This window comes from Haliaeetus leucocephalus, unplaced genomic scaffold, assembly GCF_000737465.1.
Source record: "Haliaeetus leucocephalus isolate CR32 unplaced genomic scaffold, Haliaeetus_leucocephalus-4.0 Scaffold897, whole genome shotgun sequence".
Lineage (NCBI taxonomy): Eukaryota > Metazoa > Chordata > Aves > Accipitriformes > Accipitridae > Haliaeetus > Haliaeetus leucocephalus.
Genome location: NW_010973333.1, coordinates 1,173,757 through 1,199,804, shown reverse-complemented (window position 1 = coordinate 1,199,804; position 26,048 = coordinate 1,173,757). Strand labels below are relative to the sequence as shown.

Genomic DNA, 26,048 nt, shown 5'->3' with positions numbered 1-26,048 from the left:
TGCTGGATGTGACCCCCTTTCTGCTGGGGCCAGAATGGAGCTCTGGGTGCTCGGCAGCACGGAGACCGCACTAAGGTGTCCCATCAGGCGTGCAGGTAGCTGACCTTTTAACCAAGGGGCTCTGTGTCTCCACGCACTGTAATGGCCGACCATCCTATATGGGTACAGCATTCTGGAAAACTCGGTTCTTGTTAGTCACCAGCATCACCAGCATGTCCCTACACCTGGGGGGGTTTAGGACAAGAGCTACTGGATAGACCTTGACAAGTATTTTAACAGTGATCATTACTATTGCAAGTGATATCTTAACACTGATGGAAAGAGAACGTTCCTCTGTCAGCTCAGCCCATTGCTTTTCTAAATAGATCTTTATTATTAATTGCAGGTATGATTATCTGGCAGAGAGTGCCCCTCGCCTCCATGTTGCCCATTTTCTTCTCTGCGTATATCCTGTCTGCCTGCTGGTTAACCAAAGGAAACTGCATCTCCTATGATGAGCTGAAAGAGCTGAAGACTGAATTTGCCATCAATCTCTACCGGCATGTATCCGAAGCAGAGAACAGAACCAATCTGGTAGTCTCTCCAGCAAGCGTGGCTGTTTCTTTGGAGCTGCTGCAGCTCGGAGCTCAAGGAAATACCTTTACGGAGCTGAAGGATGCCCTAGGATACAACATTCATGGTAATGTACTGCTTAAAAAAATACTTCTTGTCTTACATTTTGCAATAAATTCACAGCTTTACTAAGGAGACAGCAATTGCACACATCATACTAAACTTCTGTCTTCTGTCTCACTACAAGATGTAGTTTAGGAGTGTTTTCTCCATCTTTGATAGCCAGGTATCAGCTGGACAAAGGAAACTCAAGGGAGTATTTGATACGCATTATATTCCTCTTTTTTCTTGAGCAGTGCGTACTCTTTTACTGCACTGAAATACAACTACATCTAGAAAAGCTCCTTCCACGAGCAGCAGAATTGTTCCTGGTTTCCCAGAGGTTCATCGTTGTGTCCCGGCCTCCTCTGTGTCCTCTGCGAGGAAGTACCAGGCAGAGGACAGTCGTTTTCTCTCCTATCCCACTTACATTTTCTCTCCTAGCCCATTAACAAATTTTATGAAACCTATAGAAATTGAATTATCTCTAAGACTTTGCACCTTTTTCTAATGTTATTACAACTGGCCAAAAAGATGAAAAGTTATTAGAAGGAGACTGGCAGAGCGATATATACATTGACAGATGGATGGTGCAATTGCATCTTTCCCTGAAAGCAGGCTAAAATAAAAACTCACTGGGAATCTGGAAGGGATATGGAAAAGGCAGATGTCTTAAAATCTAACATTAAGTCAGCTGAATTTAAGGATGCTGTTTTCGTTTTAGCTCTGGATTATCCTACCATTTCACATCACATGTCAAAAACTATTTTACATTATGGGCACAATGTTTATGAAAAGCAGATGACTGCCTCATCTTCAAAATTTGCAGCTTACATACAAGACTTATGTATAGAGATGACACTGCTATTTCTCAGCATAAAATTTACTTTCAGCATATGAAGACAAAACCTACAGCAATTTCACCGTCCTGTGCCGTAACCTGCCTCAATCACCATTACCATTCTGTATAGCATTGATAGTCAAACCCAACACAGCAGAAAGAGCCACCTCGGGCTGATATACACAGATACAGCAGCGTGTACTGACACAAGGACGGCGCACCTGTATCATGAGCAGCTGATACAATGAAGCCTCGCCTGTAAGACTCCTGTTTCTGTAAATTCAGTAGGGTAATTTTAAACGACATTAATTCATACAAGGATTATACCTTGCTTGACACTTCTGGTCATTAGGGGCTCAGTTATTAAGAACAAACCTTAAAAATAATATTGCACAGTGAAATTCAGGCACAGCTCTCCACACAAAACGTAACGACGAGAAGTGCAGAGGCTGTTAATAACCTGCCAGCTCTCTTGTGCTGCCTTACTTCTTCTCATGTGGCACATCATATCAAGCAGACACTTTATCTCCATTTCAGTTGTCTGTGGCACAAGCCACATGCACTTTGGCTTTCAATAATACTAACGCATGAATGTGAAAATAAAGTAGGATGGGATCTATTGCCATTGGTTATAACAGCACATTTCCAGTGACAGAGAAGGAAACCACTTCCTCAAATGGTTTAAATCAAATGAATAAATCAAATGCTTAGATCAAATTTCCTATCTGATGAGTAAAACCAAATCAAATATGTACCCATATCTGGTAAAATTCCTTTCTTCCATTAGATGTTTGCATTAATGTTTCTGTTGGTCTGTCTTAAACAATAATGAAGAATGTGGTTAAAATCTTAGTAGGCTGAAAACAATGAAAACATTGATGGTTCATTCACTATTCATGGAGAATCCGCTCTTACATGCACTTGTAATCTTCTTTTAATGTTTGGAAGATTTGTTCACCTTTATTCTAGTACTAAGAAAAACAATGTATAAAGGGATGTCTCTCTAGACAGCACAGACAAAATGACATGCTTTAAAATGCTTTCTTCTTGCTGTTTTATTTTATCAAGGGTAGAGTATTCTAAAGCAATTTTGAACTGTTTTCCGAGTAAGAATTCAGGACTTTGGTTAGCTAAGCACTTTGATAGGACTGAAGTTACCAGCTCAGGATACCCCACCTCACGTTAACATCTGCTTCCAATTTACCATCTTTGATTTCTTACGTCCTCCAGAGAGCTTGCCAAATGCTCCCGCACTAATGCAAAACACACGAGAAAAGCACTTTACGCCTCGGGCCGTGTGAGTTTTCTTGACATCTGTTCAAGTAGTTCAGTATTTTATCCCTTAAAGGGTAATAGATCTAAATGTTAATACAAAACTTCCCACAGGTGATTAGTCTTCCTGCAGGTTACTGAAGGAGCACTCTTAGGTAAGAAAACACTCACCGGATTCTCGGGTGGTAGAAACCAGTAGACGTGAAACTCCCTTTTCCCCCATCAAGAACCTGAGGCAAGGCAGTAGAAGTGTCCCGACGATCCAGGGACCTGGCTGGCAGCTGGAGGCTCCCGACGATGCTGCCCCTGACCCGACGCTCAGCCTGGGGCAGGGTGGTCCAGGCAGGATGGATCCTACCCCGGTTAGCCACCCCAAAACCCCAGGTCCCGGCTGGCAGCCCAGCCTGGCTTCCATCCAGTGCTGCCTGTACCCGTGGGCATCTGGAGAAACTGGGTGATGCCTTCCTTTGCCTAAGGTCTCCCTGGAGTCAAAACCAAAATTTCCAGCCAGGGCCATGACGGCGAGCCCAGCCATGCCCACGGGGAGCCAGATAGCTGAGGGCTGCCCGGGGCACACCAGGGTTTCAGGCCAAGGCAGGGGAGCACCTGAGCCGAGTACGGCACCCTGGAGAAGCGAGGGGTACAATACAGACGCCTCTTGGAGACAGCGGACAGCAATTTATTGCTTAGGTTTCACACAGAAATTGGGACATCTGGTGCCTTTTCCCTGGGGGAAAGCAGAGACATCCTGGTGGTCCTGCAGAGCCAAGAGACACTGCTGTCCTGCTGAAGAGCAAGCTCCAGACATTTCCCAGTCCTCAGAGGAAGCTTATTTATGGGAGGAGGAACCTGCTGGAAACGTCTTAAAGGCGAGTAACAATCTCAAAAAGATTTTTATTGGCTGGATGTAGGCAAGTCTCCTCCAGAGCACAAGGGATATGGGAAAGGGGCTGAACCGCAAACACACAAAGTTTGAGGAGCTTTGACACAGAGCCCATCAACATCGTTCAGGCTGGGTGCAAGTCCCAGGCCTCAGGAGGTCACCTCGGCATGAACCATCCCATCACAAACCACTACAGTGAGCAAAGTAATGACAGCCAGAAACGGCTGCTAAATCACCCTTCGGGGGAGCCTACTAGAAACTTTGTGATTTTGAAAACACAAGATCCCCTAAGTTTGCATGACTCATGTTCCTGTTGGGCCCACACCTCAACCTTGTACCCACCACAGAAGCCACCACCATCCTGATCTAGTTGACGATGTCCCTGCTCATTGCAGGAGGGTCAGACTAGATGGCCTTTAAAGGTCCCTTCCAACCCAAACCATTCCTATGAACTACCATGAGCTCCCCAGGAACAGGAGACTGGGGCACTATTCAACTATTTTGCATTAGTAGACAATGAACTAGAGACTACATTACTGACTTTTTGAATGGCATGGAGCTCATAGTTGCTACTGGCATTTTGGAAGATCAGAATAGAATTCAAAAGGATCCCAGCAAATCGGAGAAATGTGTGAAGTGAATAGGACACAATTCAATAAGGACAAGTGCAAGATTCTACATTTAGAAGGAATAATCAGCCATTCAAATTGGGGAACAATAAGCCAAAGATTAGATTTTTAGGAAAGGATCTGAGGGCTTGTAGGAATTTAAAAAAAAAGAATATTGAATGGGAAATATAATTTTACTTCAGAAAAAGCTGACACTGTTGTGGGTTATATAAAGAGGAGAGTTGCTTGTAACACACATGAAGAAACCTATCAGCTCTACTTAGCATTGCCAGGGCTCATCTGTAATACTGGGCCAGTTTGGGGCACCATCCTTGAAGAAACAAAACAACACATGAGGGCCAAGGGTAGCAGAGACAGACGTGGGGCAGTCAGGGAGATGCCCTTCTGGGGTGGGGGACATCCATAATGGCAGGAGGAGGAGACAGCGGTACTGGGGCATCAGCAGCTCAGCCAGTCTCGGCCAGAGGCGCTGGGTCTTACTGACGGGAACCCAGCGACCTCCCAAAAGAAAATAATGTTCCTTATGAACCGTAAGAGCTGTGTTTGGATAGAGGTGTGAGCCTGATGCAAAATTGGCCACTTGACATATCTGCGCTAGAGTGATTTCTACAGCAACACGAAGAGTACTTTCCCGTGCCCAGTGCGTCACCGTCCTTGACGGTAGTGCTTGACAGTAATAACCCATGAAGTCAAGGGTGCTTCAGTTGTTACAGTGGTTTAACTTTCAGAGGACACCGGTGCCAGCACTGGAATTGAGAGCTGCTGAGCCCTGGTGCAAGGTCTGCCGTCCTTAGCCTCAACATGGTAATTGCATTTTCTCCCTCTCTCTCGCCTGGCAGATCAAAGTGTCCAGGATTTCTTGCACACCGTGTACGAAGGAGAGACCGACTCCAGCCAAGGCACGGCGGTTCAGCTGGCATGTTCCTTCTTCGTGGACGCCGGCGTGCAGCTCTCGCCCATCTTCACTGCACATGCTGTGCGATGGGCAAACAGCAGCCTGCAGCAAAGCAACTTCACTGACCCCAACAGAACCGCTGCCCAAATACAGGAATGGATCACCGGTAACCTTGGAGGTAACGTAACAGCCCGTGAGAGTGATTGCACATGAATAAAACGTAAAATAAGAGTAACGAGAGAACCTGTATTTAACCAAGGATAAAGTTTTTTGCCACACTCTGTGTTGTCCAAACCAAGGCTGAGTGCTGCAACATCTAATTCTTGTGCTGATGCTCGTTTCTAATGTGAGGAAAGAGCTGGAATAGGTCTGAATCTGTGAGTATGAGGTTGCGGTATCAAGCTGGTAACCGCTTGGCCTTGTTCCTCTCATTTTTAAAGTGGCAATCCTTTGCAGTATTTTCAGTTTTAATGAGGAGCAGCCAAATTCCCCATGGACTGAGTTTGCTGTGTTGAATGCTTTCATGCTGCTGCGGGGAACAGGCAGGGCCGTAAGCTCAGCAATCAGACTCTGAGTTTAAAAAGTCAAAATGGGAAATAAAACAAACTTACTTTCCACACAAGCAAGAAAAGTAATGAAATTAAATTCTGTGTTAATGAAAAAATAATTGAAAAACTAAGTCTTTAGAAGCAGCAGACCAAATCAATTCCCAATTTGCCCCATCAACTCCAGTTACATGAATGTTAATTTGGCCATCAACATGTAAAGTGACGTTAAACACACACATTAAAGCTGCTATCAAAAAAATAATTTCTACCCTTCTCAAATGAACTGTAATAAGTGATCCATAATAGAAAAGTATTGCTCTAGAAGCAGGAACTAAAATGGGAGTTCACACTGTGATACACATATGAGTACTGAGGAATTAAAAGTGGATCACACTTTCAAAAATCTTTGAGATACCCAAAGCAGGATCAGTCGAACTGCCAGTTGAATAAGAGAGAGAGAGAATTAGGATATGAGCTACATTTAGCTTTGTTACTTCATAAAGCAATCTGTAAGCACGAATCCATTTCATGAGGGACTTCTGGCACCAAAGATGTGTGGGCACACTTAGGCTAGAAGCCCAGTTAGGGCCAGGGCACGGCGCTGAGCACCGGGCTGCTGTCCTCGACGCGGTCCAGTGCGTAGCACAGCCCTGGCACGACTTTGGCCCTTGGCATGGACTCACTGGAGCTTGGTTCGGGGGACAGCATGGACCAACAGGCAACCCCAACGAGGTCCACGTGCCGGCAGGGAGGGGAAGGCAGAGGGTTTGGCGGTGCCTTGTGAGCTCTCCTTCTTGCCCTTAGGGACGGAGAGCAGTCCCGACGTGCTTTATTTACTCACAGAGACCTGGCCTTTAGGCCTGGGGGAGTAGGACGGCGTGTGTCCCCCTCCCCACCTCTTTTCCCTGCAGATGGGGACGTGCGCGGCATGCCGCTGGAGAGCGCCGGGTCGCCGCTCAGCCAGGTTGCCCTGGTGAGCACCATGTACTTCAAGAGCACGTGGCAAAAGAAGTTTTCCTTTATGGATACGCAGATGTTGCCTTTTACCACGGCGGACGGCTCAACCCTGAAAGTGCCCACGATGCATCACACAGCCGACGTTAACTACGGTAACTGTCCTTGATACATATTTGCTCTTCTGTACAACATGGAACAGGTTTACTTATTTAATTTCCACAGCTACCACACTAAGATGTGTTATTTTCCCAGCCTGGAGAAGTCTCAGAAGAAATCCCATCAAACAAAGAGACCACCTGGGTGACTGAATTGACTCCTTATAATCCCAGGCAATTCTGAAATAGATCCTGGGTTCAAAATGGGTCCTAAAATACCTACTGTCCATGACCCATCCCTCACAGACCAACACCTCCCAGCACTCCATAACGAACTCGTCAGCTATAGCAAACAGCCAAAAGGCACCGAGATAACGTGCCAGAGGAAGGGAACAGGAGAGACTGGAGGTACCTTGGTATACAAAGTCCTTCGCAATAGCAGGGAGCTTGTTAAATAAAGCTGCCTAGAAAGGGAGGACCCTGGGAGGCACATCTGATCCCGTGACAGAGGAGCAGTTAAGACTAAAACAAGACCAAGCTCCTACCAGTTTGATTTGTGGGGTGGGTAAGAAATTTCTGTGCCCTTCAGCCCGATCACTGTCCCTTGAGCCTGTGAGCACCAGATAGAAGATAAGGTCACCAGGAGCACAAGCACTGCACCCCCATCCCTCCTGTCTCTGGTCACAGCTTTTCTCCAAGGCTTTAGGGTAAAACTGCAAATCTTCAGGGCCAAATTCTGCAACAAAGGGGTGAGAAATTTACGGCACTTGTACCCAATCAGCAGATGCTCTCAGCATGGGCTTAAAACAGTATAAATACAGATCAAACATTTATTTGTATACTATATGAATATAGTGTATGGTCCTTTCAAAGGCCTAGAGTATGCGGGTTACTGACAGAAGAACTCATGCTGTAGGCTTAATTTTCTGCCACCAGGAATTCTTCCATTTAGCTCTACAATCTCTTTCAAAACATAAAAAGCTCCTTTCCCTTCTACCCTAAATTTCAGAACTGCACTTGGGTAAAAACCTTCCTAATTCCAAGTCTAAATTTTTTCAGGACCAATTTATATCTTTTAGCATCATGCCAGCTTTATCCTTTAAGTTAAATAGTTTCTCTTCAGCTTTGATATTTAGTCCCAAATGTATTTGCCAGTCACCAAGTTGCCTCTCAATTTCCTGGTAGCTAAGCTGAAGATGCCAGGCTCTTCTAATCTATTAAAAAAACAGCTACTCCAATTCTCTACTAGTCCTTTTCTGCACTTTACCAATTTAAATTAATCTTTCTTGAAAATAAGTGACCAGGAATGTACATAATACTTTTAATGAGGTCATACCCATGCTCAATAAAATGCTCTTAGTATTTCTATGACTTGCTGAAAATACCTTGCGTAGTGCACTGCAGAATGAGCTCAGGGTGGATACTCAAGGTTGACTCCACCTGGATCTTTTTTCTTTCTCCATCTTTTCCAGCTGATGAGTCCTAGGTATATCAAGGGGAGGGAAACCTCCATAGGTACAAACTTTTTTTGTGGTTTCGGACCATCGTTTGATTTCTACCACTCCGGTCATCATGGTAACCTGTTTGTCTTTGATGAAAGTCTTGAGTGTTGGCAATACTTTGGAAAGCCACTGGTAACCTCCTCTGAACCTGGGAGCCAGACCTTTAACTTGGCTCATTGTTGTTTCCCCTTCAAGGGGCTGCTTGCTGCCTTTCATTTCTTGCTCTAATTGCCACCACTTCTACCTGTAAATAGTGCCATAGTGAAATGATGTTTAATGTTTTATCTAAAACTAGATGGTGGGATCTATGCCTTTTTATCAAGTTAGTTATCAAGTCAAAAAAAGCTTATAGATTCGTTTGCTAGGGTCTACCTGATGTTGCAATTTACCTCCCTTTCTATTTCCCACTGTGACTTGATTGTTCTTTTCTCCAGAGTATGTTCTAAAACATCTCAAACGAAGACCTAAAAGTTCCCAGATAGTTTTCTTTTTCTTTATAAATATACTCCTGTTTTCCAGTCATGGCGGAGAACTGAACCTATAGGTCTACTAAAAATCTTTGCTGACAAATTTGCAATTTCATATCCAAGTTCTTTTCATATTCTGGGGTGGTGATCATCCAGAATTATTACTTTTCTCTCTCAAGTAGTTTAAACTCTGTTTCTGTCTCTGGTGTTGTAATACCTCCTGTTCTTTCCTCATTTCCTTTAGAAACCTCACCATTATCCTTTGCTACCTCATCAGATTATTTCTTTCCCATCAGTTCCAGCAAATAATTGGGATGAAATGAGATGACTGAAGGCAGGGGCTGCCAGTGCTTATACAAGCAGAGATCTTGAGTAGAGAGCAGAGACCAGGAATTCAGCAGCTGAGCTGAAGACTGGTCACAGATTTGCTCCTAAGCCCTTGCAAACTTGATGTGAAATCGTTAGTTGTGCTTGCCTGACCACTTGCCTAAACACAAGAACTCCATCCTATTATCCTTAATTAAATACTAATTACTTAATATTTAAATATTAAGTTAAATACTTAATTATATTAATATTCGCACAGAAAAAGGAAGTTAACCAAAATACTGGAATTACCTTCTCATTCAGTCTGAAATGTGTGAGCCCTCTGCAGCTGGAGAGACTTTTGAGGAAAGTTGAAATGAGAGGGATCGCTTAAAATTTGCTGATTGTCAGATTTGACAGGGTCAATTCAATCTTTGTCCCTGGAAATGCTAGAAACATTTCTAACAAATCAGTTTGAAATTAATACAAAAGGCAGGTTTACTACAGCAAAACAGAGGCATGAGATAACTTTCCTTCATTATCAAATTATAGCAGCTGTCTACCACCAGGATAAAAACACAGAGTGAGAAAGATTAGCTGTGGCCTGTTATCGATCTCAGCATTTACAAAAGTGTTTATCCTTTTAACATGGCCACACAGAACAAATCAGCCTGGGGACAATTAACACTGCTCCAAGAAAATGTCAACATTACTATTTACACAAGCCTTATAAACACTGCAGCTATGTTACATATTCATTTTTTCAAGCAATTTGTTAACTATATTTGAATACTGATTTAGCATATATATATAATTCTTATGGGGTGCTCAAAAACAGTTCCAGTTAGGAAGGCTAAACGTTCTGACTCAATAATCTCAAGTCTTTGATTTTCTTTCTAATTAACAAATAAGATCTGTATAACCTTTGTGCACAATGTGCTGACTTCAAAGTATCAGCACACCCACTCACATCCAGTGTGCTACAAACGTAAATCTTCCCTGCTTGCCTGTTACAAAGCAGAAGATCTTTTCTTGGCAAAGCGATCCATGCGCTGGGAGGTGGTTTTAACAGCGCAGTTCCCACTCCACGTTGCATGGCGGGAGGGTTAATCGAAGAGCCTAAAATTTAATCTAGCAGAATAATCAACACTTAATGATTCCTATTTAATCCAGATCTGCAAAACAAACACGTTGTACACTAAACATTTGAAATGTCCTATAGCTACTTATTTACTGGCAAATATTTAGGTATTATGAACACGAGCTACCTATAGTCTGTTATTTATAATCACTGACTCAAAAAGCGTGAGTAGCTACAAGATACAACTACTACAGCTGGGTGAAGAGGGAGTCAATTAAATATTTTGGATGGCCTGCGGCAATGGCAATGGTAAGTCATTTGCTTGCAACTTGTGTTTTCACTCCTGGCCTGCTATCTATTGCTGAGTCTTTCTGAAATGCTATTTATTGGATTAGAAAATGAAAAAATCAGAAAGTAAAATTGTGATAATTGAATCTGTTCTAGTGTATAACAGAATCCATCAGAAACACATGGACTAATTGTTCACTGAAATACGGAATTAAAATGGTACTTTAAAATGGCTGTTACAAATTGTTGCATAGCTAATTACAAGTTCAGAAGCCCACCAGCTCTTACTTTTGAACCAGTTTTTATAACCTTCAACCAATTTTGATATGATTTAGGCCTGTATTTTCAAAAATAAGAAATTTGGTGCTTAAATAAGCATAAGCCTAACTACTTTATTGTTTAATGTAGCTATTTGTTTCTTGAAATAAGGTTAAAACCGATTTTTAAAGGTAGTAAAGATGGAAACATGAGGCAAAGTAGGTTTCGGTTAATTCACTAGGACGCTCCTCATTTTGTTTTTGTAATTTCTTCTAGTAGTGAATTTTTAGTGAAAGGTATTACATGGAAATCACAGAGGAAACAGTAAGCTTATTCAAAGAACAAGCACTGCAGGAACAGTCACCATAAAGTTACTGTCATTGCCTCGGTAATGTTTTTAAACTCTGAGCAAGGAGGACAGCTACTACATGCTCAGTTGAGACAGTTCTTCAGGTACTATTACGGTCATCGGCATTTTCCTGCCAAGATGTATATAGATATTTATTTATGTGTGTGTTTGCTTGTTTATTTTGACACAATCAGCTCTCTTTAGATGAGCTACTGTCGTGCCGTAAGAGCAGCCTGAGCCGGCTGCAAGAGCCCATGCCTTAGAGACAAGCCCTTCTATCCATCCCTGGGGTTCTGGACCTCCTGCTGACCCAGGCTTGTGTTCTGGGTTTGGGGGTTTTTTTTTTCCCCACTCGAATGATGAAATAAGATCTGTATCTGCCCACCCACAGGCCAGTTCCAGACTGCAGCTCTGGAGGGTTTCAGCGTGGTCGAGTTACCTTACCTGGGGGAGAAACTCAGCATGTTCCTAGTGCTTCCCAGCCACAAAAGAACAGCTTTGTCCCAGATTGAGCCTCACCTTTCTGCCAAAACCATAACCCTCTGGGCCAACGGCTTAAAGAGAACAAAGATGGACATTTTTCTACCTAGGTAAGCAATGTTAGTGCTCCAAGATGGATTCACTACTTCAGTGGTCGGAATTGTGTGTGATAGCAGTGACACAAGCAATGTGTGAGGCAAAATCAAGTGAGATGCTTTTGGTTTTGTTATTCATCACATGATCAGAAAAGCTCTAACCCTTTCTTAAGCCATGAAGAGGTGAGCTGGGAATGCCAAAACTTTCTGGTATGCTCTGTGCTGTTTTAAAAAAAAAAAAAAAAAAAAAAAAGTATTTCAGTTGGTCCTACAGCTTTTCCTTCAAGTTTGTTTGGGGTATTACAATCCTTTACAGGATCTAAAAGAGAAAATGTTCCTCGCCCTTTCCCACACTCCATTTTTCTCTTTGTTTAAGGAAGAATAAATATACAGCCTTTATAAAAAACACAATAGCTTCTTTTTACACCTTGTTAGTGTACTACAAAAGTATTCTAACAAAGAACTTGGGGCCTCCTACCAGTCACACCCATCTTTCTGTGCACAAAGCAAGTTCCAGCAATCCATTTTCCACATTAGTCATTCGCTGTTGCTAGCAAATGCACATATCCTGGAGATATTTTCTATCATCCATTCAAATGAAATTGCATAGCAGGAGGAATCAGGTGCAGGAGGGCCTTTTGTGGCTGTACCTATTGTATGGATCAGCATGGAAGGGCTTCGTTATGCACCTCTTACAACGCATTCCTCACGTTAATGAAGCGCTGAAAAACAATTTGTACATTAATATTCCTTTTCTCCAAGCTAATCTTTGACAAATGTTTCAAAGACCCCTTTGCTACAGCCAAAAAGATTGTTTAAAAGAGGACACTTGGGGAAATGCAGAGTTCACGTGTCAAGAAGAGTGAGAGGCAGTCTGATTGCAATAGCTTGAGGTGAGAGATTCCTTCTGTTAATGTCTTCAGGTGAAGATGAGTTGCTTTTCTGCAAAGTACACTTAATCAGATGGAACGCATTGGGCTCACACAGAAATAGATGGATGAAATGCAAAGGCTTGAAATAAATTGCATCTGTTCCGCCTTTTAACTCTATGAAACTACAAATCCCGCATTTAAATAAAATCTATCATATTAATTTCAGGTTCAGTATTCAAAGCGTTTTTGACCTAAAGACAGTTTTTTCTGCCTTGGGAATTAGAGATGCATTTGATCCCATCACTGCTAATTTTAAAGGCATTTCAGGTAAGAGGCTTGACGGAATAAAAAACGATCACTGACCCAATAGTTGTAGACTCTTACATTTGAATGATTCAGTAGACCTGGGCCTTCTGAACTAGTTGTAATTCTTCCTCTGTGAAAATCTAAAATACAATTCACACTTAACTGTTCTACTTTATTATTGGCAATTATATTTTGAGCTGTTGTTTCATAGGAAAGAGGAATCTGAAAGGGACAGGGGTGGTTTTGGTCTTGCTTTTTTTCTTCTTCTTTTTCTCCTTTCTAATCTTTCTCCAAGATTAAAATTGTCAAGACAGTATAGGCCTGGAAAATGGTTATTTATTCAGAAATTTAGGATGCTTTAGTACTACTTGCATTCCTATTTGTGTTTTTAAATAGTCATTTAACAGTTAGGGATGCTGATCCAACAAGTCTGTGTTCCAATTCCTGACATGGCAAACAACATTGGCATATGCCCATGCTATGCTGTCTTGCTAATACAGTAACCAGTGGACTAAATTACACTTTCTCTTTGCTAAAATACTAGTGTTATGATTGTAAACTGTCTTGGTTTTGGAAGTCTGAAATTATTCCACTCCTTGGAAAATTTTTATCCCTATTTAATATTAAACAGAAAAAGAATCCAAATTATATATTTTCTTTTTCTTTTGACTACTTCCAGCAACACAAATTATTTCAGCATAGTCATTCCTGCTCATAGCAAAGACTCAGAGTGGCAGCTGCCCGGAGAGATGCAGAGTTCATGCAATTCTTGTATGTGTTAGCGAATAAATGAAATTCCTCCAATTCAGACAAACCTACTTTTACAGAAGGGTTGCTTTCCTGGGATGAACCTCAGAAGGCATGTTACTTATGGGTTTTTTTAATGCCGCTTTTACAATTGAACATAGCATTGTTCTGTTGCGGTATATATCTCAATTGCAAAGAGATGCACATTAAAATAATTTGTTACTGCCCACTTTTTTGTTAAAGCCTCCTGCTTTTTTTACTGCAAACAAATGTTAATATACTGATAAAGTGCACAAGGATGTATTTTATAAAGTTAATGTCTAGTTAAATAAGATAAATAATTTGAGGAAATGAACGTCATCATAAAAAAACTCATTTAGCAGCTTCTTTCCTATGTACACAACTCAGTGGCTTTTGTCATACAGGGTAAGGCTTACAGAAGTATTTGATCCTGCCCATGGCGGGGTTAGGGATTAAAGGATATGTTGAGGCCCTTCTCAGTTCTACTCTCACACTACTCAGTTACGTATCGTAATAGTAGGGTTATAGCTATAGCGGTCTAGAAGTTCCATGAGGCAGTTTATAAGGAAGGTTTCTCTCTTATTTAACCAATAGACACAGTTGGAAAAAGAACAGGTAAGTTTTCAGTTCCTCTTCCATATGAAGCAGAAGCCGTAATCTTCAGAATAATTACTCTCAGACCACATTTAGCAAACAAACATGTTACTTCGTTTCAGACCTGGAATAGCTTCTTTATGCCTGAAAGCTTCTATTCTTTTTCCTCCAAAATAAGTTAGATTTATCTAATTAAAAAAAAATCTGCCTTTCCTCAGTTTTGTCTTGTTTCCATCCCAGATTTTTGACCGTACAAAATTCAGATAGAAATGGGTAAAATGCTCTTTTAGTACTTCCTTGTTTTCACCTGTATGTCAGACTCGATCCTCAGATTCAGACACAAAAGAAAAAAACCTCTCAACCTTCCCCACTTTCTGCCCTCCGCAGTCAGCTGGGGAGAAGCAGATTTGTAACACTCACCTTGCTATCTTTCTGAGATCCAATTTTTTCCAAGCTCCCTTTTATGTCACAGTCCCGTTGTCTCTTCCTGAAGAGCGGTTTTTCTGCAATTTCCCTTCCAACAGTTCCTTAATTCATTCCTTGTCTCCATGGTGTGAATTAGTTTGGACTTTCACCATGTAACCTTGCTTTCCACCACAACCTGGAAGCCTCTCAAACTAGTAATTCCCATTCAGCATTCAGTCCACTGTTGTCCATGTAGTGGGAAAAAAAGTCATAAAGATGAAAGAGTAGGTAAACATGGGTAGAAATGAGGGAGAAGAGGGTATTCGCAATTCCTGCTCACGCTGTCAAGGGACCTGCTTCCCTCCATCAGCAATACAGAGATCCAAGACACACTGTCTTCCCTAAAGCAACCGAACATTGCCTTTCTCATGCGTTATCTCACTCTAAAGATGTTTCTATATTGTGTCAAAGCAATGCTCTTCCGTAGCCTGAACCCAGCTCCCACCACTGGACATCACTGGAAATGGGCCAGGCTGCAGCTGGCTCCACCAGCAGAAACCGGAGGACACCCCACAGCTCTTCCAGGTTTACACCGATATGCACACACAGTCAAAATCTTGTCATTCCCCTTCCCCCAAACTAGAAAGCAGATCTGAATGATGAGTAGTCACTAGCAGAAATGCCCTTAAGCAGAACACCCCAACTTTGCATTCACAGTAGTGATTCTTTCCTAAGAACTTCACTGCCTGTCTGAAAGCAGGATCCACATTTCACATCAAAGTCGAGGCACTTGGACCAACAAGCAAAAGGACATGTTTAGGCAGAGAAGTTCAAGACACACATGAGTGTTTTAGCTTATTCTCCAAGTTCCCCACATATAAGGTCACACTGTTCCAAAACCAAAGTAGTCATACTATCTCAGCTACATGCTGAGCTAAAAAGTCCATAACATTAAGCTAGCTTAGACGCCCAGGCTGTCCACACTCACCCGTATTAGGCACATGTACAAAAAAATCAGGAGTCATGTCAAAATTAGAACTGAGGATCTTCTAATGCAGAAGCCAGGTACAGAAAAAGCAACTGAAAGGCAGGTTTATACTGTGCTGTCTTTCTGAATGTGATGCGCTGAAGGAACCAATGAAAGGAATTTCTGACTGAAGAAAAGCTAATAATGTGACGTGATGTATTCAGCATCAGTTCACATGTAGTGAGGTAGAGCGCAATGTACTTCATGTTACTGCAGTGAATTCCTTGAAAGCTAAACATTGTTTAAAATTATATTCCTTCCACTAAGCATTATTTTGTAAGCAGTGCTATCTTCAGAATATTTTAGAAATTTTTGCTTCATTTTTTAAAAATGGAATAGACCAGAGGCCAGGCATACAGCACTATTTGTCCAGCAGCATCAGGTAACGATGCACTTACTGCTGCTCCAGCTAAATGCCAAGGGACTGGAATCCCTTGGCCCAGCCAGCCTTTAGCGCAGTTTGGTTTTAGTGACTGAATTAGTTGCCCAGCTGAAATCTTAGATTCTGCAGAAAAAAAAAGGTAAAAGCATTCTGAATTTAAAACAAACAAACAAAGCAAAAACCTGTTCACAATGAAATTCAGAAAATAACTACTAATATTAATTTCTGGGTTTTTGCAGGACAAGATAGTCTTTATATTTCAGAAGCTATTCACAAAGCAGAGATTGAAATAACAGAAGATGGTACAAAGGCATCAGGAGCTACAGGTAAATCAAATATACAGACTTTACTTCTCAATTCTGGAGCTTATCACTACAGAAACAACTACTAGCCTTTTATTTGGGGGGCGGGGGGAAGCATGGTAGCATTTAAATGTATGCCTAACCTAAATTTAAACTTTTGTATTTAACACGCTTCCATTTCGCCTTTGTAATTGTTCATAAGAACTCTTTAATTTTTGATCTCTGGCTGATATGTAAAGATGCAAGTGAAAACCAGCTTTACCAGCTCATGGAAAGTCCAGTTTGAGAAAATAAACCACTTATTTTTCTGTTGGCTAAATCTGTTTGCTCAGATCATAAAAGCAAAGAATGAAAAACAGTTACTAACATTTTATCTATAGCTCCGGAACTGTTACAGGGCTTGTTTTTTCAAGATGATCTCTTTGGTAGTATTGAAGGTAATGATGGGAAAGTTTTGTCTTCATGAAGATGAAGGCAGGCTTGTTTCTTACACACTTTGACGCGTGACCTTCATGTGCAGTAGCTTCTGCTAACAGATCATTTCCACGTGAGCAGCCCCACGTGGCTGAGTGAAGAGACTCAGAGTAAAACCTCAGCTAAGGACTAGAGTCAATAAATGACCTTCATAAGCTGAATGACATCTCAATATGAATCCTCCATCATGATTTACATAAAACAGGGGAACTAAAATTACGGGGCTGGGCAACCCCCCCCCCCCCTTTTTTTTTTCTTCTTTTTTTGGTCACATGAGCCTTATCAAAGAAGGCCCCTCTTTTTTTGTTTCCCTTTTGGAAGCCTCAGGAGACGCTCCAAGTCAGCACAAAAAGCAGCCCTAGACCCCGGCGTGGATTACATAGGCATTACTGCCACTTGCTTGCTCCTCTTGGGAGGCTGAACGTGTCCTCAAGCTGTTCAAACATCAGCACGGCAGAAGGGTGATCGTTACTCACACCTGGCCTTTCTGCTTCCCTGGGCTGTGCCCACTACAGATGTGCTCCACTGCACATCGCAAACGCTGGTGGTCCTCGACTGCAGGTCAGGGCAAGACCTGGGTCTCTCCCATTTCTCCTCACTGGCCTCCTTGCTTTCAGGAGCTGCCCCGGGAGGTACACCTCCCCTCACTGCAGACACCCCATGGTCACAATGCTGAAAGGAACCTGAGGACACTTGATTTAGTATAGGATTCCTCTAGCAACAACTTTGAGTAAGACACATGCTGCACATATTTGATGTAACAAAGTTAACCTTTCTGCAGAGCTGTACAGTTTTAAATTTTAGGACAATTTTCACCTCTACCAGGGAATTAATATTTTCAGTAATTTTTCTGGTAATTCCCAGAAAATAAAAGCTTTTAGGTGGCTTCAATTACATACCAAACTCTAAGGGTAACAGCAATCAGACATCAGACCTTTATCCCATTGAAACCAATGCCAAAACTTTCCTTAACTCCAGCCAGACCAAGCTAAGAAGCTGATTTTAAAAGGTATAACTATGTTTATTGTTTACTTTAAAAGCTCTGGAACTAGTCACACGGTGGCTTGAAAGCTGAAGTAGGCAGGTTTTTTAGGAGCACTGAAATAGTGCCACTCAAACTAGTTTGACTGAGTCTTACTTGAATTTTCAATTTAATTCCATTGTTTTAAATGCTCATTAAAAAATAATCCAAATCTGGGGGTTTTAGCATTGGGGTTTTTTTGACAACATATTCTTAATACTATGTAGCTACAAGGGAGAATTTATTTAAACAAGATGTATTTTAATAATAGCTGAGCCATCATAATTCATAAGGACTCTGTTTCATCTAATAATTAACCCACAACCAGAGAGAGGAAAGACAGTCATAAATGGAGATCAAGGATACTTAGGTTTTGTTGAGAGCTCTGACAGAGAAATTCCAGGATGACACAGGTATTTCTCTGCTGTTTGTCTCCCATTTAGAAAAAGGACTACATTTGTGCCTTGCTTATCTTTTTTACCAGAACAGCATAGCTAGGAATTGGCTAACGGGTTAGGCAATAGCATCATATGACTTCAGCAGGGTTAGGGCTGTGATAACAACAAAAAATTACATCACCTTTGAAATCCAAAGCCAGACAGAGTCACTTCAGCAATGAAATACACACGAATCACCTGCAGGTAGTCTCACAACACTTGACTTGTTCATTCGCCCAGACTGATTTCACTGTTGAATAAAATTGTTGGTTTATTCTGAAAGCAGAGGAGGAACTCAAAACTCAGCATACTCAAACATCAGAGCTCGAGGGCACTGTGCAGAAGGTGGGAAGAAAATGGACACATTTTACTAATGTTTTCTTTGTTGCATTACAGCAATGGTATTACTAAAAAGATCTCGAACGCCTATTTTCAAAGCAGACAGACCTTTCACATTTTTCCTGAGACAAGCTAATACAGGTATGCATGCTCTGTGTTTCAGTAGCTGAATCCTTCACAAGTAGCACTGAAATCAGTAACAAGGTCTTTGTAAATAGCGTGCCATTCTTCAGTTCAGGAAACTTCAACAACCATGGAAACAGTGGGTTTAGGGTTTTTAAAGAATAAAGAATACAGTTTAATTTCTTTAAAAAGAATGCATGATAGTAATAGAAGTCAGGGAAGCCAGATTAGCCTCTTCTATGTATATGCAGTATGTGCTCAAAAAGATTTCTACCATAATCATAGGCACTAGAAAGGTCCTACAGATCTTAAATGCCCCAGGATTAGGGACCAACCTCCACAGGGTAATTCAAATTACAAATGGGCTGATCAGCTGGATTCGTATCTGAAGTTAAAATAGAAATCTTTCCCTATAAATGAAACTTACTTATGCCTACACAGATGGCACACAGCAACCTGTAGGCACCAGGACCTGAAACTCCCTGTATTAATTCCTACCTCAGAAGTTTCTAGGGAGATAGCTCAGAAATTCTGAAGACCAACAATCTTTTGCCCAGCTACAGCTCAGGATATGCAGAAGCAAATTTCTCCTCCCTCGTATCTTGAATAGCAACACCTTCAAGGAGGTAGTTTTACACATCTGGACCTTTTACTACTTCATATCCTCATAAGACATCCAGGTTATCAAAAGCCATGGATATTCACTGTATGTAATCAGGTAACTTAGCTCTGCAAAAAGCTTAACTTGTATCTTCACTTTTGCAAGGAGCTGTCAAAAAATACATGTTTCTTTTGCAACTGAAAACTTTTTCTTGCTAAGAAGCTCCTCCAGCCCCCAAAACAAACAAACAAAACTGCAGAGCATGTCTGGAAGAGTGAAGCATCATGGCGCTCTTTTGGCTTCAGCATTAGACTATGTCTCATTTCAGATGTCCAGTCATCTAAGTTACTCCAGAATCTCTGCCAAAGGAAATACCATATAGCTCATTGGCAATAATAAAGAACAACTGCATTATGAACCATTTAGCAGGTGTTTGCTCCCCCAAAGCACCAGGCCATCTCCAACAACTCTTACCCTTCTTAGCAATGCAGTAAACTTGCACGTTAAGTATTCCTAAAAATCCTTCAAACCACCAAGTTTCTCTCTCATGTCCATTTAGATTTCCAGGGAACATATAGCCATTTATGGGGTTCAGTAAAACACTAGGGCCTGGCAAGAAGACCAAGAGAATCATTTTCCTTATCTGCTTCCAAGCAACACACACCTTTCTCTTAGTCAGTGAATACTGGTGTACACAACGTTCTGCTTTAAAAACCTGTACCTTAAACTTTGACCAAAATGCAAACACATCTTTTAAAGAGAAAAGCACTACCTTGGTGGGGGTTTTATTTTAAATATGCTTTGGCAATCATTACCATTCAATGAATAAAAGTATTTTTACTTGGCAAATACAGAATTTAAAAAAAAAAGTCACTGAAAGCTGATCTATGAAACCTGAGCCACAGATTCTTCAGGATTAAGAACAAACTGATTTCGGTCAATAAAATTGCTCAGTTTATAGTATATATATAAATTATATAAATAGGAAGGAAATCAGATTGTAAACCAGGATTTTTATGTGAAGCATAAAAAAATATATACCTTCCAATCAACTCCAAATCAGAAATAGATTTCTATAATTTAAGCTTTTTAATGCAAAAAGTGAAAACTGTGAAAACATTGAGTCATTTTGTTTGTTCAGACTTGGTGACTGAAGTTGTTCAGGTATGAACAGGGGAAAGGGTATACAAGATCTGCTTTTAACACATTTTATTAACCTAGTGGTACTTAAAAGTTACTATCCCCATAAAGATCACAATGAGTCTTTATGTAGATCAAAAGTCTTCATTGCATCAGTCTCCTAGTAATAGCAAAAATATATTTTCCAAGACTTAAAATAGCATAGATCTGCCTGAAATAATTGAAAAAGTTTGGGTTTCTTTAATCTGAATTTCAGGTTTGAATGCATTCCTTTTGAAGGACAGGCAAGGTAACAGCAATGCAAACTGAACCACAGATTTAATCAATCTGAGGCAGTGATTTCATTCAAGGGGTTGCAATAATCTCTTCTGTAACTACAATATCAAGACAAAGGAATGAATTTAGGCTGTTGTGCTCAGTTCAAAAGTGGTTCTTTAGCCAATGGTCTGGATCAGTTTCAGGTTTTGGAAAATTTCTGGTTTGGGCTACCAACCATTTGGAAAGGCCTTTTCATTTTTAATACATAAATGTTCAAGTTATTCTAAGGCAAGCATGCAATTGCAGTCCATTTTTCCATACCAGCAGTGAATAATCACAAATCTGCTGGTTCTGTGCTTAATTTATGTATGTAAACGGTACTACACTTTGAAAATATCATCCCAAACTGAAATAATGTTAATATTGTTTTCATTTACAGGTTCAGTATTCTTTATAGGAAGAGTTACAAATCCTTCGTAATAAACACTAGACAAATATGCTGTCTTCTATTCCTCCTATGGTGAGCTTTCCTTCAATGAAATTAAAGGCTACATTATATCTATTTATTAAAAACACTGTTTTAAACAACATCACTTTTGCAGGAATAAGAGTGAACAAGCCCTCCACTACCTTATTACTTTGTACATGCTGTTGGAAACTTACAGCTGGCTAGGAATCATTAGCAGCACAACTACAGCAAAGAAAGTAAGCATATAAACATTTGAGGAAATACTGAACAGATTTTGCCACCTAAATGTTTAATAATATGGGCCAACAGCTTCTGCTTAACTTCATCATGGCTAAAGTCAGCTTGACGGTTGCAGAGTATGTAGGTCGTCTAAAAGAAAGCATCCCACAAGAAAGCTTTGTGATACATGTTATTTTTCACGCACAACTTTATTTCCCTGTCCTGAAGTCAAAAACTTAAGAACAAAATTGAGATTCAGTCTGGTCCCAGACTTAGATATAATCCAGCTGAGATAGTAAGGTAACAAGCAAACAGCAAAATGCTGTCAAATAGAAATCAAGTTGAGAAGCTGTTTCAAAACTGACAGAACAGGTAGGAAGCAGAAATACCCCTCAGTCAGTGACCAAACAAATATTACTGCCAAAAAAGGTAGCAGTACTACCTTTACTACGTTTTATTTTACTTTTTTTTTTTAAGTGAACACAACATAGAATGGACATTCCTGAAGAACACCAAATGAAGCTAAAAGCATCTAGAAAAATGCTTTTTTTCAGCATCCTGACAAAAGTTGGGATACAGTGAGTATTTTAGTACAAGATTCAGCAACTCACGACACAGGCATCAGAAACCCAGGCCCATAAAGATTTTGGGTGAAGACTGCAAACCACTGACTCCTAGGAAAAGCATGAGAGGGGAGTTGCTCCCACTGAATCAAACAAAGCTTTCCAGAATTTAGGAGCATCTAGCACAGATGAAAGACATGGCCAATAAAGCATTCAGTGATATTGTGTACCCAAGCAGCAGCACCTTCTGGCTGTTCCTGCATTTGTAAACATGTAAAAACTTCTGACACAGAAAAACTCTGTGCAGGATTCCTCAAAGGCTACTGACCCCTGCTTTACTACACTGTATCCTCATAAAACTGTGGGGTTTGTCATTGCTGTGGATGTGCATACAGGACATCAGTTTGCTATGTTACTCACCAAATAGCGAAACGCAAAGTACACAAGGCCACAAGGGATCATCCTACCGTAGTTGCGATTCAGCATTAGCTTCCTTTCACTTGCTCTCTGATTAAGAACAGAATATCCAGTGACACAAAACTGCTCTTCGCTCTCTAACACTGATAGTAGAACATATAAGCTCTGGAAAGGGAAGGCAAAATTAACTATTCCAATAAAAACTGTACTCAATCCTACACAAAGATTAAAATAGAGCTTTTATTGATGGAATAACAAAAGTGCTTTTCTTAAATATTTTTCAAAATACATTTATACAACTTACAATAATATATCCAAAATAACTGTATATACAAAACATTACCTTGTTTAATGTATGTGCTTTTTTTTTTTTTTGAAAATTACAAAGCAACTTTTTGGCAAAGTTCAACCTTAAGAGGTGATAGTTTTGAAGGTTGGATTAAGAAAAATAGAACCTGAGGGAAAGTGACACTTAAGTCCATGACAAGCAAGAAGTTCTCCATTTAGTTAAATAAAAATGTTTTTGTAATATTTTTCACATTACAAAAATAACAGAAGTGGAGAAAAAAAAAAGATGATGGATACTTTTCTCATCATTTTATAGAGCAGCTTCTCATTCTTTCGGGTACAGGAACTTGAGATAAGAGTGCATGTCAAAAATGAATGCAACTAAGGACAGCAGCGCCCTGCTGTGGCTTTCTCTTGTGTGCAGTGTTTCTTAGCTGCTGTTGATATGGTTGACCTGACTGGATCTGCGATGGATTTCTTCCAGAAAACTCTCAAGCTGTTCTATCAGCATTCGTTTTTTAAACCTGTATTTAAAAGAAAGCATAATAATGGATGCACACAGTAATACATGAAACATAGTTCACAAAAACTTTCACTGAACCCTGGAAACTTCAGTTATTATTTTAGGTCCAGTGCATGATGAGGTTATATATACCTCATACGTATATACGCTGTCTCCTAAAGTTCTGGTAAACTACTAACCTGCTTTTCCATTTAATGAGAGAATACAAAACTACGCTGACTACAGTCTATTCTAGCATGTTGCTGAACATCACTCAGCCCTCAGAAAGCCAGGAAAAAGAGAATTGAGTGCTTGCTGTTTCCAGAAGTGAAGTTCTGAAGTACAGAAATAAAATATATGTCTAAAGAACTATAACCTTAAAGCTGGCAACAGCTTTTAGGGATTATTTGCATGCCTTCATGGTGCATTCACAAAAGTTAAGTGAAGTTGCTACTGGTGAAGGAATAGCCATTACACAGTGCAGAGCAGATTTCCTGACAAGAAAATACAAATTAAAAGTTTGAGAAAGAAATTAAAGAAAATGCAGTTGTAATCCATACCTCGAGTCTCTGCAGTTCTATTCCATATCGATTACATAAATTTGAACAGCAGACCATTTTGTCCCCTTTGCTCACATCCCTGCCTCGGCGCTCACAGCTCCTTGCTGTTTCCAGCTAGCCCTCCCCCTTGCAACATTTCTGCATCTGAGAAGCCACATCCGACCGATACTTTGGCAGCTGTATGCATACTCAAAGATGAGCAGCAAGGAAAAGACCACACACTTTCTCAGCTCGGTACTATTCTGAACTACAGACCAGGTTTCAGTCCTGTGGCCTTAGTAAACCCCAGCAAAAGCCTCTAGTCCCGGCCAGGCCTCCCAGTCCATGTTCTTGACTCACAGAAACATGGCATCTGCCCTAATTCCCAGACCACAGACCTCCCCACAACCCCAGCTTGACTACGGGGAAACAAGCTCCCATTGCCAACCACTGACTATCTTGTTGAATACCCATGCTCTGGGCCCCTTACCCATCCTTCTCATCACAGTTCTCCTCAGTAACCCTATAGAAACCCCACACTTCAAGTACTGCTTCCCCTTCATTCTTCCTCATTGCTTTCACAACTGCTCCCTGCTTGTTAAAAAGTATTAACCTGGGAAATAGGTAATTATTCCTTCTCATTCCCTGTAGTAAAAGTACAATAATCTAATAGCAAAGTGCTTTATTATAATACAATCCTAGTGAAAATTTAACGTGCTAATACTCTGTGCAAGTGACTCAGTAACATTACTTTCCAGAATACCTTCAAGCCCCTCTGAAGCAGCTCTACAAGTTAACAGCAGACATTTCCTAGAAACTTAAAACCTGGTGGAAAGTGGGGAAAAAACACATTGCTAACTATTCTCACATAACTGTTGTCACAAGAATTCAGGTTTACAGTGCACTATGTCAAGCCCTTCAGCACATCTCACTGAAAGTTCTTTTCCAAATGCTGAACCCTACAGCAAACTATTTTTTCCACATCAACAGAAACAATTTACCACATTAACTAATACTGTAATTAACAGAATTAAGCATTGACACTAATGCAACTCTTCACTCTAAGAATATTAGTTCCCTTAATAAAACTTCCTTGAGTAGTTCTAGCTATTGAGCATAAAGCTTCATTATTCTTTTGAAATTGGTTGTATTATTTCTTGCCAGCATTTTTATCACTAGTGGGTATTGGTCAGCAGTTTGCCTAGGTACACACTCTGGGCTTTGCTATGTGTATTAGTACCCTAAAGCTCTTGATTTGGAGAATAAATAAAAAGGAACTCAATTTCTCATACTGAGAAGTTGGTTGATTTGGAGAATGTTGATCTGTATTTTGTCACCTTTTGCTCTAGACTATTTCGCAGAGAATTAAAAAAAACACTTATTCTTAGCACTAGGACCATAAATGGCTTGCTATGCGAACTCCAGAAATACTGAAGACCTCTCCACTACATAGGCTACTTCCTTTTAGCCCTTTCCTAAACAACTCTTCAGTTTGTGCATCCAAAGTTATAGCCGTCTATTGGGAAGTCATGTCTCTTGTGTTCAGTAAGGACTCCTTATAAGCACTAATACTACCCACCCAGGCTGAGCCAAATGTGTATCACTAAGCATAAGTCAAGTCTTTGCCAGAACAGAAATAGCTAAGGATTTGAAATTGAGATGTGGTATACCCTTGTCCTTAATATTTTCACAATCAACTGGAAGAAGAAGAAAAAAAAAATATCCATTATCTACCTCACCTTGATTTCTGCCTCTCAAAAGTGATAGCTTTTCTGCTATCAGAAGAGGAACTGCAGGACAGTCAGTTTCCGCAGGATGCTGAAAACTGGATTGTTTTAGAAACCTTCCTCTCCCCTCACAACTCTCTAGTGGATTAGCCTCCAGAATTGAATGGGGACAGTTTTTAAACACACATTTTGTTGCTGAAATGCTCAAGAGCTTTCTTAAGTCTGTGTTCAGAGTCAGAGCTCCTTGGAGCAGGGAAAGAGAGCAGGCATCCCAAATTTGAATTGCATTCCATTAGCACTGCAAAGGTCATCTATCAGTTAACAAAACAAGACTATCCTGAGAACTCTGGAGAGCCTAGACATGTTTCCTGCAGGGAGTAGGGAACCTTGGTTAAATGTGATAGCTTGCCTGGATAAGGAAAGAAGCAGAGAACTGCAGTGTTATCCAGGTGGGTGAAATGACCACACTATAAAAATCTAACCAAGGAGAGAGATTAAGCTCTTCCTACACTCAAACCAATAAAAATTAAAATTTAACAACAGTCAACAGAAACAGAATTGCCAACCTTTTCTACCAGTAGATACAGAAAACTGTTGACTATGGTGGGAGAGAGGATTTAATTCTGATGCATCCAACAGTAACACTCAACTGCTGCCAAATTTTGTAGGAAGAGAGTC

General features: G+C 40.6%; 2 protein-coding genes across 3 annotated transcripts in view; one reads left to right on the top strand and one right to left on the bottom strand.

The window, feature by feature from the left end:
• The first annotated feature begins 34 nt into the window (after positions 1-34).
• On the top strand, positions 35-21,126 carry SERPINE3 (serpin peptidase inhibitor, clade E (nexin, plasminogen activator inhibitor type 1), member 3). Its single transcript, XM_010583431.1, has 9 exons — positions 35-95; positions 386-679; positions 5,116-5,349; positions 6,631-6,828; positions 11,414-11,612; positions 12,696-12,796; positions 16,191-16,277; positions 18,582-18,665; positions 21,086-21,126. The coding sequence occupies exons 1-9, from the start codon at positions 35-37 to the stop codon at positions 21,124-21,126; spliced, it is 1,299 nt and encodes a 432-aa protein (XP_010581733.1).
• A 1,361-nt stretch (positions 21,127-22,487) lies between these two features.
• INTS6 (integrator complex subunit 6) overlaps positions 22,488-26,048 on the bottom strand; it is a 43,711-nt gene continuing 40,150 nt past the window's right edge. For both annotated transcript variants that reach the window (XM_010583357.1, XM_010583356.1), the window contains one exon: positions 22,488-23,126. In XM_010583357.1, coding sequence (XP_010581659.1) covers positions 23,033-23,126 — 94 coding nt within the window. In that variant the 3' untranslated portion in view covers positions 22,488-23,032. The remainder of the gene's footprint in view (positions 23,127-26,048) is intronic.

Coding starts and splice junctions, on each gene's coding strand:
- SERPINE3 (XM_010583431.1), top strand. CDS start 35: ATGGAGCTCTGGGTGCTCGGCAGCACGGAGACCGCACTAAGGTGTCCC. Junction 12,797..16,190: donor TAATTTTAAAGGCATTTCAG/GTAAGAGGCTTG, acceptor GGGTTTTTGCAG/GACAAGATAGTCTTTATATT. Junction 18,666..21,085: donor CCTGAGACAAGCTAATACAG/GTATGCATGCTC, acceptor TTTCATTTACAG/GTTCAGTATTCTTTATAGGA.